At 51.9% G+C, this 14,178-nt stretch overlaps 1 protein-coding gene across 2 annotated transcripts in view; it reads right to left on the reverse strand.

Moving 5' to 3' along the window:
- Positions 1-14,178, reverse strand: part of PLXDC1 (plexin domain containing 1) — an 87,013-nt gene that overhangs the window by 27,967 nt on the left and 44,868 nt on the right. For both annotated transcript variants that reach the window (XM_025363654.1, XM_025363655.1), the window contains 5 exons: positions 13,421-13,564; positions 13,097-13,166; positions 12,316-12,438; positions 11,624-11,742; positions 9,766-9,865 (listed from right to left, as the gene is read on the reverse strand). In XM_025363654.1, the coding sequence (XP_025219439.1) occupies positions 9,766-9,865; positions 11,624-11,742; positions 12,316-12,438; positions 13,097-13,166; positions 13,421-13,564 (556 nt within the window). The remainder of the gene's footprint in view (positions 1-9,765; positions 9,866-11,623; positions 11,743-12,315; positions 12,439-13,096; positions 13,167-13,420; positions 13,565-14,178) is intronic.

Genomic DNA, 14,178 nt, shown 5'->3' on the forward strand with positions numbered 1-14,178 from the left:
GGGGGTCCCTCAGCGTTGAAGCAAAGCAGAAAAGGGCAGAGAAAGAAGAGGCCAGAAATGACTCAGGGAGCAGAGTAGCGGGAAAAACAGAAGTGAGAAGGGAAAAGAGGGAAGGATGGGCCCCCAGATGAATTAAAAACTTTCAATGAAGGGCACTTTAAAGGATTCTTTATCAGAAAAGGCAAAATTGGCCAGATCCTCAGCTTCTCCCTGCCCCCACTTCCTCACATGGCTGCCCCTAGATCCCTTCTGCAGCCAGCTCTGGGACCCATCCCCCCTTACCTGCAGCCTGGCAGGAAGGCACACACACAGCTCAGGCCCTGACATATATCTGGACTCAAGTCTGCCTCGGAAAGGACAGGAAAGTTGCGGCAAAGGAGGAGGAACAGCGTGTTGGGGCCATCCAAGGCCAATCGGGGCCGTCCAAGGCCGTTCGGGGCCAGCCAAGGGGCAGGCTACATTCTGGAGCTCTTTGTAAGAAAATCCTCATTAACTGATCCCACTGATTCAGAATCCCTGTCAGTTTTGATGTTGGCAATGCTAAAGTTGCTTTTATACTAACCATGAAATAAAGAGTTTCTTAAGCAAACGAACAGAGGAAATAATAATGATTTCTCGCGGTCTCTCCAGTCACATAGCACACACACTGCCCTGTGTGTTTTGAGTGCCTCTGCAAACAGATGCTGCTAATTGCACATGACTTTTCTTTTCACCAAAGATGCTTTGCAGACTCTGCTGAAAAGCCTGCGGAAGATTTTGTATGAGGAAGTACTGGTAAGAACTCATGTGGTTTGCAGCCTCTCCTACCCTCTCCCGCAGGGGTGAAGCTGTGAAGAGTCCTCTGCATTGCACCTCCCATCCCCTGGCCTAGCAGGGGTGGGGAGGAAAGTGTTTAGAACCTGGGGGGCCGGGCGCGGTGGCTCAAGCCTGTAATCCCAGCACTTTGGGAGGCCGAGGAGGGTGGATCACGAGGTCAGGAGATCGAGACTATCCTGGCTAACATGGTGAAACCCCGTCTCCACTAAAAATACAAAAAACTAGCCGGGCGTGGTGGCGGGCGCCTGTAGTCTCAGCTACTTGGGAGGCTGAGGCGGGAGAATGGCGTGAACCCGGGAGGCGGAGCTTGCAGTGAGCCGAGATCATGCCACTGCACTCCAGCCTGGGAGCACAGCGAGACTCCGTCTCAAAAAAAAAAAAAAAAAAAAAAAAAAGAACCTGGGGGAGGAGAGTTAGTGGTTAGAACCTGGGGGAGGAGAGTTAGTGGTTAGAACCTGGGGGAGAGTTAGTGTTTAGAACCTGGGGGAGGAGAGTTAGCGTTTAGAACCTGGGGGAGGAGAGTTAGTGTTTAGAACCTGGGGGAGGAGAGTTTCCCCCAGACAGGGTTCAGTGGCTGGGGATTCCTAAAAAGTGAGGAATCAAGCTACCCTCCTCACATTGCCCCAGGCAGGGAGGAGTCAAACCTGGGCACAAGGACAGTGACGCCACCCATTCTTTATGATCAGGTGGGCTTGGTCAATAGGATAATCCATGGTGATCATGGGGTCTGCAGACCAGATAGCTCTTCCTGAACTTCTATTTCCTTTAAGCCATGATCATTGGGGGTTTACTATTACCTGCAGCTCAACCTAATCCAAACAAATTCCCTGCTTGCTGGATTGAATGTGAGACCCAAAGTCATCTGACCTCTCAGCCACATAAAAGCCATTCCTCCCCCGGAGCAGAGGCTGTGGCTCATTTTAAACCCCAATGAGGGCCATGGATACTGTTCCAGAAAAATGCATGGATGTGAACATGTTCCACTTGCATTTCAATACTCCACATACAGGCCTCACACGATGGCTCAAGTCTCAGCACTTTGGGAGGCCAAAGAGGGAGGATGGCTTGAGCTTAGGAATTCAATATCACCCTAGGCAACATAGTGAGAACTTGTCTTTACAAATAATAAATAAATAAATAAGCCGGGCATGGTGGTGCACACCTGTAGTCTCAGCTACTCAGGAGGCTGAGCCAGGAGGATTGCTTAAGCCCAGAAAGTTGGGGCTGCAGTGAGCTATGATTGTGCTACTGCACTTCAGCCTGAGTGACAGAGCAAGACCCTGTCTGTCAAGGAAAAAAAAAAAAAAAAAAAAAAAGGCCAGGTGCAGTCGTTCACACCTGTAATCCCAGCACTTTGGGAGGCCAAGGTGGGCAGATCACCTGAGGTCAGGAGTTCGGGACCAGTCTGGCCAACATGGTGAAACCCCGTCTCTGCTAAAAAATACAAAAATTAGCCAGATGGGGTGGCGGGCACCTGTAATCCCAGCTACTCCAGAGACTGAGGCAGGAGAATAGCTTGAACCCAGGAGGTGGAGGTTGCAATGAGCCAAGATTGCACCATTGCACTCCAGCCTGGGCAACAAGAGTGAAACTCCATCTCAAAAAAAAATTAAAATTCCATATACAATCTTAAGATTCCCAGACTTCCTGAATTTTATGCCTGTTCCTGTAAGCTAAAAACCTCTGACAAAAAGGGATGCAATTTCCAAAACACTCAACTCCCAAACTCAAGTGGTATCAGGTCCCTGTTCTTATCTAGAGTCACAACAGAGCAGAGGACAAGGTCTATGCTATGTCCATTTCCTTCAGTGGTGCCCTAACCCCAGCAACTAGGTCCACTTTCTTGTAGTTATTCATTTTCTAAAAATTTTAGTGCCTGCCCACTGGGCTCGGTGCTGGGGGCCATAGAGAGCCCCCAAGGAATTCACACCTAGTTGGGGAGGATGACAAGTTCTACGTTAAGAGTATCAGCATTTGTTCTCGCCACCACTAGAAAGAAAAGAAGAAAAAAAAGTATCAGCGAAGTGCTGGGGGAAAGAAGAGGAAGCCGTGATTTCCACTGCATGGCGGAGTGGTTATTTGCACAGCATCTGACCTGGGCTGCTGGATGGGGAGAATGGTGCCAAGCAGTAAAAAAGATTGGAGTAAGAGGCGTTTTATACAAGCAGACTGTGTCATAGCGATGTGGACAGCCCTTAGCATGTTCAGGGAACCCAGGGGACACAGACCAGAGCTGCCCAGGCAGAGGGTAGTGAGCGGAGGGAGGGTTTGGAAATGCTCCAATGTGATTGACTGCGCCCAGCTGTGCCCGGCCTTGAATGCCACACTGAGGATTTTGACCTGATCCATGGGCAGCAAGGAGTCAGAGAATGATGTGATCAGATCTGACGGTGACAAGGAGGAACAGGAGACAGAGAGAAGGAGGACGAGGCGGGACCTGCTGGCAGTGTCTGGGGGTCAGGTGCTGGCTTTCACCTGGCAGGTAGACCCAACACCTCAGCACACAGCACCTGGAGTCAGACTCCAACAGCTCCCACCACCAAGATTTCCTCCTGATCTCGCAGAGCAGACATAGCCTCCCTGCTGTTTCAGGTGGGCTGTGCTTCCCCGCCCCTCTTCACCCCACATCTCTCTGGTTTGCTCTAAAGGAGCTTCTCATTCCAGAATCATAGAAGAGCCTCAGAGGCAGATGCTACCAGGGATCTGAGCCCCTCTAATCCACCCTCATTCCACAGCTTGATCAGTCACACGTGTCCTGAGACTCTGCCCCGAAGAAGCCCTGTGAGGGAGGCGCGGATGAAACGGACACGTCCCTGCCCCCAGGTGGGCTGATTAATGTACACGGGATGCGGGATAGGGAAGGAAATAAGGCACCGACACCAAGAACAGTCCCAAGCAGCAGCCTGGGGAGTTTGCACACAGGGCTGTGGGTGTTTGGGGGAGCTGAGGAGGAAAACATTCCTCTGGGTGGAACGGCGTTGGGTCAGTCTAAGGAAGACTCAGTGGTGGACTCCAGGATTTAAATGGAGAAGATCTGGACTTGAATCCTTCCTTTCATAGCTGTGTGACCACGGATACGTCACTCTGCCTCTCTGAACATCTGTGTCCTCATTTAGAAAGGGACAAATGTACAAACTCACAATGTTTAGAGGAAGATCCAAGACACTGTCCTGCTCAGTGCCTGGGAAAGAGGATTATAATCAGTGTAGTAGGCAGATGCTAACACGCCCCCAAAGAGCCTCTACGGTTGCTGCCTGGTATCCACGTCCAGGTACAATCCAGTCCCTGAATGTAGACTGGACCTGTGATTTGCTTCTAGCCAGCAGAATATGGCAAAAAAAAAAAAAAGAGAGGATGTTACTTCTAAAATTAAGCTATAAAAAGACCCTGGTTTGCATCTTCCTCGCCCTCTGCTGCTGTCTCGCTAGCCTATTCTGATGGAAACCAGCTGCCGCATCATGGGGAAGTTTACCAGGCAAGGAGCCAAAGAAGGCCTCCCTGGGGAACTGAATCCTGAATCCTGAGTCCTGCATCTTGAATCCTGAATCCTGCCAAGCCACATGAAAGTTCTGAAGCAGGTCCCAACCCTCCCCACCTGCCACCCCATGGGGGTAACTGTGACCCTGGCTAACACTTTTTTTTCTTTTTTTTGAGACAGAGTTTCACTCTTTCACCCAGTGAAATGGTGAGTGAGTGGTGTGAGGACTGAAATGGTGCGATCTAGGCTCACTGCAAGCTCTGCCCCTCGGGTTCATGCAATTTTCCTGCCTCAGCCTCCCGAGTAACTGGGATTATAGGTGCCCGTCACCACACCCAGCTAATTTTTTTTTTTTTTTTTTTTTTTTTGAGACGGAATCTCGCTCTGTCACCCAGGCTGGAGTGCAGTGGCGCAATCTCAGCTCACTGCAAGCTCCGCCTCCCGGGTTCACACCATTCTCCACCTCCCAAGTAGCTGGGACTACAGGCACCCGTCACCACACCTGGCTAATTTTTTTCATTTTTTATTTTTTATTTTTAGTAGAAATGGGGTCTCACCGTGTTAGCCAGAATGGTCTCGATCTCCTGACCTGGTGATCTGCCCGTCTCGGCCTCCCAAAGTGCTGGGATTACATGTGTGAGCCACCACATGTGAGAACTCCTGGCCTGTTGGAAATAAACCAGGCCCCATTCACCAGCCCCTTGACCCTTGAGTGCCACCCACCCCACCCACGGATCTGCCCAGATGAAGATGTGGACCGGGGCGAGATGCTCAGTGGGTGCTAACCAGCCTTTACTGGGCAACCCGCCCAAGCCGGGCACTGTGCCTGGTGCTCTGTGCACAGATATCTCAGCCAATTCTCACCACAGCCCTTGGGGGGGCTCGAGGCAACTCATTAGATGGCGGCAGCCACAGCCCAGACCTTGCCTTGGGACACACGGAAAGCAGAAGAGTAGGTGACAGGCATGCCCACCGATGAGGTGGGTAAAGGGCTGGAGTCTCCATGGAACACACTTTGGCCACAGCTGTCAAAATTGTAAATGCCCCTGCCCTTTGACCCAATGATTGAACTACTGAGAATATAGTGTATGGAAATACACAGGGGCATGAAAGTACCTATTGTATTATTTGTTTTTTTTTTTTTTTTTGAGACGGAGTCTTGCTCTGTCGCCCAGGCTGGAGTGCAGTGGTGCGATCTCGGCTCACTGCAAGCTCCGCCTCCCGGGTTCATGCCATTCTCCTGCCTCAGCCTCCTGAGTAGCTGGGACTACAGGCGCCCGCCACCGCGCCCGGCTAATTTTTTGTATTTTTAGTAGAGACGGGGTTTCACCGTGGTCTCGATCTCCTGACCTTGTGATCCGCCCGCCTCGGCCTCCCAAAGTGCTGGGATTACAGGCATGAGCCACCGCGCCCGGCTGTATTATTTGTTATAGCCCAAGATTAAAAACAACTGAAAAGTCTACCCCCAGGGGACAGGTTAAATTAAAGTCCATCCATGGAATGGACTATCACGCAGCCATTAAGGAGAAGAATGAAGCAGCTCACTATGTGCTGAGACAGAACGGCAGGCAGGATATACTCTGTTCAAGTGCAGAACCACAGACATCATATACTATCAAATACACACACACACACACACACACACACACACTTACCTGAAGGCTTGCAGCTCTGGAGATAACCCAGAACCCTGGTTTCCCCTCCCTTTGCCTCCAGGGAGGGGAAATGAGAGACAGGAAACAGAGACAGAGTTCAGGGGCAGGTGAAAAATCTAATCTCTGTACATCCTTTTATATCTTTTGCATTTTAGACTAGATACATTTATTCATGAAAAAATATAATTTTATAAATGAAGATAAAGAAATGCATTAGTAAATAGGCTGGGCACAGTGACCCAGGCCAGAAATCCCAGCACATTGGGAGGCTTGCAGGGGAGGTTAGCTTGAGCCCAGGAGTCTGAGACCACCCCAGGCAACATAGGAAGACCCTGTCCATCTCTACAAACAAAATTTAAAGATTAGCCGGGCATGGTGGCATGTGCCTGTGGCCCCAATTTCTTGGGAGGCTGAGATGGGAGGATGGCTTGAGCCCAAGTGTTTCAGGCTGCAGTGAGCTACTATGAGGGATACTGCACTCCAGCCTGAGACCCTGTCTCTAATAATAATAATAATAATACTACTAATAATAATAATGGGGCCGGGCGCGGTGGCTCAAGCCTGTAATCCCAGCACTTTGGGAGGCCGAGACGGGTGGATCACGAGGTCAGGAGATCGAGACCATCCTGGCTAACACGGTGAAACCCCGTCTCTACTAAAAAATACAAAAAACTAGCTGGGCGCAGTGGCGGGCGCCTGTAGTCCCAGCTACTCGGGAGGCTGAGGCAGGAGAATGGCGCGAACCCGGGAGGCGGAGCTTGCAGTGAGCTGAGATCCGGCCACTGCACTCCAGCCTGGGCGGCAGAGCGAGACTCCGTCTCAAAAAAAAAAAAATAATAATAATAATAATAATAATAATGGATAGTAATTCATGGCTGGGCATGGTGGCTGACTCCTGTAATCCCAGCACTTTGGGAGACCGAGGCAGGCAGATCACCTGAGGTCAGGAGTTCGAGACCAGCCTGGACGACATGGTGAAACCCCGTCTTTACTAAAAACACAAAAATTAGCCAGGCATGGTGGCAGGCGCCCGTAAACCCAGCTACTCAGGAGGCTGAAGCAGGAGAATCACTTGAACCCAGGAGGTAAAGGTTGTAGTGAGCCAAGATCGCGCCACTGCACTGCCTGGGCAACAGAGCGAGACTCCATCTCAAAAAATAGAATAGTAATTCACAGAAATGGCAAAAATCTCAAAGAGGGATGTGCAAACAAGTAAAGGTATGGAAACTCTGTGCCACTACCACATGCGACTTTTTGTCCCTAGTCACAAAAGCTGCATAAAAGTATGAAATTACTGTGGTGGCAGCATCTGACCTGCAACACCAGTATGAGGACTCCGCTTGTTCCGAGTCCTGCACTGTTCGCTACAGAACCAGGTGTCCTGTTGGATTATAAAATACTGAGTTATTGGCCGGGCGCGGTGGCTCAAGCCTGTAATCCCAGCACTTTGGGAGGCCGAGACGGGTGGATCACGAGGTCAGGAGATCGAGACCATCCTGGCTAACACGGTGAAACCCCATCTCTACTAAAAAATACAAAAAACTAGCAGGGCGAGGTGGCGGGCGCCTGTAGTCCCAGCTACTCGGGAGGCTGAGGCAGGAGAATGGCGTGAACCTGGGAGGCGGAGCTTGCGGTGAGCTGAGATCCGGCCACTGCACTCCAGCCTGGGCGACAGAGCGAGACTCCGTCTCAAAAAAATAAAAATAGGCCGGGCGCGGTGGCTCAAGCCTGTAATCCCAGCACTTTGGGAGGCCGAGACGGGCGGATCACGAGGTCAGGAGATCGAGACCATCCTGGCGAACACGGTGAAACCCCGTCTCTACTAAAAAATACAAAAAAAACTAGCCGGGCGAGGCGGCGGGCGCCTGTAGTCCCAGCTACTCGGGAGGCTGAGGCAGGAGAATGGCGTGAACCCGGGAGGCGGAGCTTGCAGTGAGCTGAGATCCGGCCACTGCACTCCAGCCCGGGCGACAGAGCGAGACTCCGTCTCAAAAAAAAAAAAAATAAAAAAAATAAAAAAAAATAAATAAATAAAAATAAAAATAAAATACTGAGTTATAAAGTTTACCACAGTAAGATATTCTTATACAGGACTCACAGCCTGATGTGCCAGACATTGGGCCCAACACTTTACATACACTATCGCCTGCATATTTGCAGCAGCTGTAGGGGCAAAGTATCACTCTTATCCCCATTTTACAGATAAAGAAATAAACGCAGAGAGCTTAAGTGACTCACCAGAGGTCAGATGCTTGTGGAAAGTGTGGACTCCAGCTCAGGCTTCCAGTTCCAGAGCTGAGCCCCTAACACTCCGCTGAACTTTGCATACAGAAGGTATTGGGTAAAGCCTTTTAACTAAGCCCTGGTCCTTTCCTTCAGATTAAAAATAAATTAATTAATTAAAGGCCCCATTATTCCCCAACCCTCAAATTTCTGTTAAAGACAGAGGCTTGGCTGGGCAGGGTGGCTCACGTCTGTAATCCCAGCACTTTGGGAGGCCAAGATGGGAGGATCGTGTGAGTTCAGGAGTTTGAGACAAGCCTGGGAAACATATCAAGACCCTGTCTCTACAAAAAATAACAAAATTAGCCAGGCATGGTGGCATGTGCCTATGGCCCCAGCTACTTGGGAGGCTGAGGTGGGAGGATAACTTGAACCTGGGAGGTGGAGGCTGCAGTGAGTTGAAATTGCACTACTGCATTCATCCTGAATGACAGAGCAAGACTTTGTTTCAAAAAAAAAAAAAAAAAAAAGGCTGTGCTCAGGTGCTGAATGCCTCAAGGGCAGATGCCCTTCCTCTTCACTGTATCTCAACAGCGCCTGGAACATAGTGGCCCAGTGTGTAGGTAGGAACTCAGAACACGAGTACTGGAATTGAACAGAAATAGGCAACGATGTCTCCCCCGGGAAGCCCTGATTTCACAGAACGGCGGTACCTTGCCCCTCTACAGGAAGGTGACTTGGTGGCTCCCAAGCGTGTCCTTCCATCCAGCCTGGCATGGCGAGAGTGGAGTTGAGAATGCCCCCAGGCCCCATCAAGGCCCAGGTGGGGTGGGAAGGGCAGACAAAGGCTCCTCCCCAGACCTCCCGGGGTCCTACATGGCAGAACTTGTGCATATGGCGCAGCAGAAGAGGTCAGGTTAAACAGTCTCTGAGTCAAGGGTCTAGAAGGAGCAGCAGTGGATGGGATGCCTGCCACCTCCCCAGGAGTACAAATCCAAGACCCTTGTAAGCATGCAGTGGGGGTCGACAGCAGGGGCAGGCGAGAAAGAGCTATGATCTCCAAAAATGTCAGCACTGGAAGATGGCCTGGGAGGGAGAAGCACTGCTTCAGCTACTCCCCCATTTTGTAGATAAGGCAACTGAGGCTAGAAAGATGATGTGGTTTGCTGAAGGACAGGGAGGTAACGGCGTGGCCGAGGCTGGATTCCTGTCTCCTGGCATCCTATGATGCTCCTTTTATCACCTGGAGTGGGAAGGCCATGATGGTTGTGTTCTGGGAGGACTCAAAATCTCTACTAGGGCATCTTTGGAGGTTTTCTACATGGAACAGGGGCTGAGTGGAAGGGCTGTGGCTCCCTTTCCCCTCAACAACCAGAGCAGTGCCTCCCATTGGAGATTTTGCTGGAGAAGATGGTCCCTCTGCTATAACAAAGAAAAGCTGGAAGTCACTGGGCCTCTTTTCCTCTTTGGTTTCCCTGTCAGCTCTTTGCCCCTTGTCTACTCCCTGCCACTGCCGTCCCCCCAGCAGCTCAGGTTCAGTCTGAACGGAGTCCTACCCCCATCAAGGCCTCTGCGGGGTCCCTGGAGACTCACCTGGCACATCCGGGGATGGATTGAGAATCATGAAGGCGTCTGATAGGCCGGTTTTGACAGGATGCTGGGAGGAGCTGATTTCCGGGACAGACATAGGGATCTGCGGCAGGGAGAAGAGGCTCCGTCCACCTCCCAAACGCTCTGGGGCCCACCCAGCCCTCCCCTGTGAGCTCCAGACCCATCTTTCTGGATGGCACCACCTCCTGGAGGACTCCAAAACAATGGGAGCCCAGTTGGACCCCACCCAAATTCCAAGTCCTCTCCACACCCCCTCGAAGCACATTTTCTTCTTTCCTTGGTCTCGGTGAATGGCACTCTGTGCGGGCCAAAAACCTGGGACTCACCCTTTTCCCTTCCCTTTCTTTCATTTCTTCCCTTACCCATCTAGATAATGCACCTGCAAATTCTGTTGCTTAACCTGCTAAGTGGCTCTCAAATCTGTCCGTTTCTTTCCATTCCCCCCCATCCTATTCTAAACTGCTGTCACCTTTCTCCTAAATTACTTCCCAGTATTCTTTCTAAGCCCCCAACAACCTGTTCTCCACTCTGAAGCTAGAGTGACATTTCTCAAGGGCAAATCTGTGGTTCCCTTGCCCCATCCCCTGCCCCTCACTCCCTTCCAGCCATGCTGCTTCTTCTTCTGTTTTTTGTTTGTTTGTTTGTTTGTTTTTTTGTTTTTTTTTTTTTGAGATGGAGTCTCGCTCTGTCGTCCAGGCTGGAGGGCAGTGGCACGATCACAGCTCACTGCAAGCTCCGCCTCCCGGGTTCAAGCCATTTTCCTGCCTCAGCCTCCTGAGTAGCTGGGACTACAGGCACCTGCCACCACGCCCGGCTAATTTTTTGTATTTTTAGTAGAGATGGAGTTTCACCATGTTAGCCAGCATGGTCTCAATCTCCTGATCCGCCAGCCTCAGCCTCCCAAAGTGCTGGGATTATAGGCGTGAGTCAACGCGCCCAGCTATTTTTTTTTTTAAATAGAGGTGGGTGTCTCGCTATGTTCCCCAGGCTGGTCTGGAATTTCTGGGTTAAACCAATCCTCCCACCTCAGTCTCCCTAAGCACTGGGATTATAGTAATGAGCCACCACACTGGCTCACCATGCTGCCTTCTTTTTTTTTTTTTTTTTTTGAGACAGAGTCTCACTCTATTGCCCAGGCTGGAGTGCAGTGGCACGATCTCGGCTCACTGCAACCTCCAACTCCTGGGTTCAAGCGATTCTCCTGCCTCAGCCTCCTGAGTAGCTGAGATTACAAGTGCCTGCCACCATGCCTGGCTAAATTTTTGTAATTTTAGTACAGACGGGGTTTCATCATGTTGGCCAGGCTGGTCTTGAACTCCTAAGCTCAGATGATCCACCTGCCTCAGCCTCCCAAAGTGCTGGGATTACAGGCATGAGCTGCAGTGCCTGGCCCATGCTGCCTTCTTTCAGTGCTTTGTGCCAGCCATGCTCTGTCCTGCCTCAGGACCTTTGCCTGTGCTGTTTTCTCTCCTGGAACATACTTCATTCTCCTCTTTGCTTCCTGAACTCATATTTATCCTTCAGATTTCAACTCTTTTCCTCAGCAAAGCCTCCCCTGGCCTCTGTCAAGGTTAAGAGGTGTGTGAAAGGCTCAGCTAGCACCAGGCACCTCTACTTGGGAGTGCTTGTCACAGTGGTGATTCTACATTTGTCCCTGTAATTATTGTCCATCTCTGCAACCAGACTTACAGCTCCAAAAGGGTAGGACCTGCAACCATCTTGTTAACTGCTGTATTCCCAGCAGCAAGTCCCATGCCTGGCACATCGTGAATTCTCTAAATATTTACTGAATGAAGAAAGGCTCCAAGACCCAGCTATCTCTGCAGCTGGGCCTACTCACCTCTTTATAGCCGAAGACAATGCGGCCGTCACGGTGCAGAGCTGCCTGGAAGGTGAAACTGCCCCTGTCTTCCCAGCCTTGGAGATAGACATGGTCCCACTGAACCACAAAGACTGTCCCTAGGGAGAAGAACAGAGACCCGGCTGGACAGGAGATTGTGCAAGGAGCAGGGCCCTACAGAAATGCCAGCCGGAGGGTGATGGCCACAGGTTGGGATGATGGGGAAGTTTGCAAATTTAAGGAGGCGGGAGCTGGGCAGCTCACTAAAGCAGCCTGGCTTCGGAGCAGCAGAGGAGCCAGAAGATCCTGTACTTGATCATCTCTTCCCCTTTCCTCCTTGGGAGTCTATTCTGACTCCTTGAGATAAAAGAAGGAGGAGTGTCTGTTCTTCTGGGTTCAGATGGGGTTCAAGGAACATCCTGGTGAAAGTAAAAAACAACAAAGGCCCCTAACATTTATTCTACCTCGACTAAGAGCCAAGCACTGTCGTTTTGTTATCTCATCAGATTCTTCTGGATGGCAGGCATTTTTGTCCCCATCTGACAGGTGAGAAAACTGAGCAGAGAAAGGTAGGTGGCCGCCTTGCTGTGGGACTGCAGGACTCTTGCCCTCTCTAGGCCCTGTGCTCCTCTAGAGGGCTGGACAAGGGATCCCTGGAGCTGGGTGACTTAAATTCTGAGATCCGGTCTCACCATTGTCAAAGTACACAACTGTGGAGTTGTCGGAGTAGCCAGGGTTGAAGTTGGCCATCAGGGGCGCCACATACTGAGTAGCTGTGAGCATCCGATGGATCACATCCCCCATGAAGATGAAGCCTAGGGTGGGAGAGGTGCAGAGGAGTCACCAGAAATGGCCCAGAGGGGCCACTCTGGGGGCCTTTTCCCCAAGGGCAACAAGGGCAGCGCGGGCGGAGTTGGAAGTGAGCCTGAGATCTCTGTCGCCCATCCCCATCTGGCGGGCTCTGGGTCTGGTGTGTATGGAGCTGAAGGGCCCTAGACAGGGTCCTCCCTGTTCCTTCAGCGGGACACAGACTCTAGGGTGAGGGGGCAGGAAGAGGAGGCGACTCGCAGCTTTTCCCATCCCTGGGGAAGTGGGATGTGGAACTGAAGTGCAGCGATTAAAGACAGAAGCCTCCTATCAATAGGGAGCCTGGCCCCAGGAGCCCAAGCTCTCAGAGGGGTCTCCCTCTCCCTCTTATTCAGCGACTCCGGGACACAGGGCTGTCCACAGTGACTCGTGCTGGCCCGAGGAGACGCACACACACACGCACATGAGCAGGTCAGTTGATGCAAGCGGGATGCTCTGACGTCCACTGACCCCCGCTCCTGAGAATCAGGCTCCTGTTAGAACCAAACGTGCATTCCTCCCATGTCATCTACACAACCCTGTCTCCAGTTTGCCACCCCTGGGAGGGCCCCTGAGTTCGGGCTGAGGTCTCCAAACCCTCCCCGGGGCCCCACGATGTGGCCTTACCTCCAGTTGCTATGGTGATCTGCCGCAGAAGATGTCCGTAGAAAGGGAAATCAAAGGACAAGACCACTCTCTGCAGGGGATGGGAGAAGGTCAGCATGCCCTGGGCACCCACACTGCCTCACGCTTGTTTGGACAGAGTGGGGAGCAGGCATGCCCAGGGCCACTACTGGGCACCCCAACTCTGGCAAAGTCCCATGGGAATCCCTGGAAGGTACCTCCCAGGTCACAGACCTCGGGCCACAGCCACGCCCACTGACCAGGCAGGGTGGGTTGGCCCCCAGCCTCCCAGCCCAGAGAAGCACGGCTGGGGACTGGGGCACTCACCGAAGCCTGCCGGTGGGTGTTGGAGAGTATTGTGTGGATCTTCACTTGGCTCCGGTTGGCCTCGGCCACATCTACCCACAGTTGCCGGCTGCGGGGCTCACTGGGGCCATAGAGACGGGACACATAATAACTGTGGTTGTCCTCCTGCCAGCACCAAAGATAAAGCCCACAGGAGGCGTGAGTAGTCAGCATTCCAGGAATCACCCTCTGTCCTTCCCCACTCAGACTTCCGGGTACAGGAAGTCACCACCCTCCCAGGGCGCTGGACCTGTGGCCCCGAGGGCTGGTTTAGGCCTAGGACCCCCTGGGTTCCCCCCGGCCCCAGACAGCTCACTAGCTGGCCCCTAGGAGTACCCCAGCAGGCCTGGCCACAGTCAAATCCACACCTGCTGCACTCACGCTCAACCCTCCTGATCCCAGACAAGCCAGGAGGCTGGCAGCCCCTGAATCCCTTCAGACCATGACGAAGGCTGAGCTTGGCTTGGGGCATGAGGGAGGAACAGACAGGATGGCCCCAAACCGGGCCCTTGTTTTCAGGGAACTCCCAGGCCAAGGGAGAGTCATAGTCCCTGCCCTGGAAGAATACCCTATGTAATGGAAAAGAAAAATCTGAGCTGGACGTGGTGACTCACACCTGTAATCCCAGCACTTTGGAAGGCCAAGACGGGCGGATCACTGGAGGTCAGGAGTTCGAGACCAGCCTGGCCAACACGGTGAAACCTTGTCTTTTTTTTTTTTTTTTTTTTTTTTTTTTTTTG

This window comes from Theropithecus gelada, chromosome 16, assembly GCF_003255815.1.
Source record: "Theropithecus gelada isolate Dixy chromosome 16, Tgel_1.0, whole genome shotgun sequence".
Taxonomy (NCBI): Eukaryota; Metazoa; Chordata; class Mammalia; order Primates; family Cercopithecidae; genus Theropithecus; species Theropithecus gelada.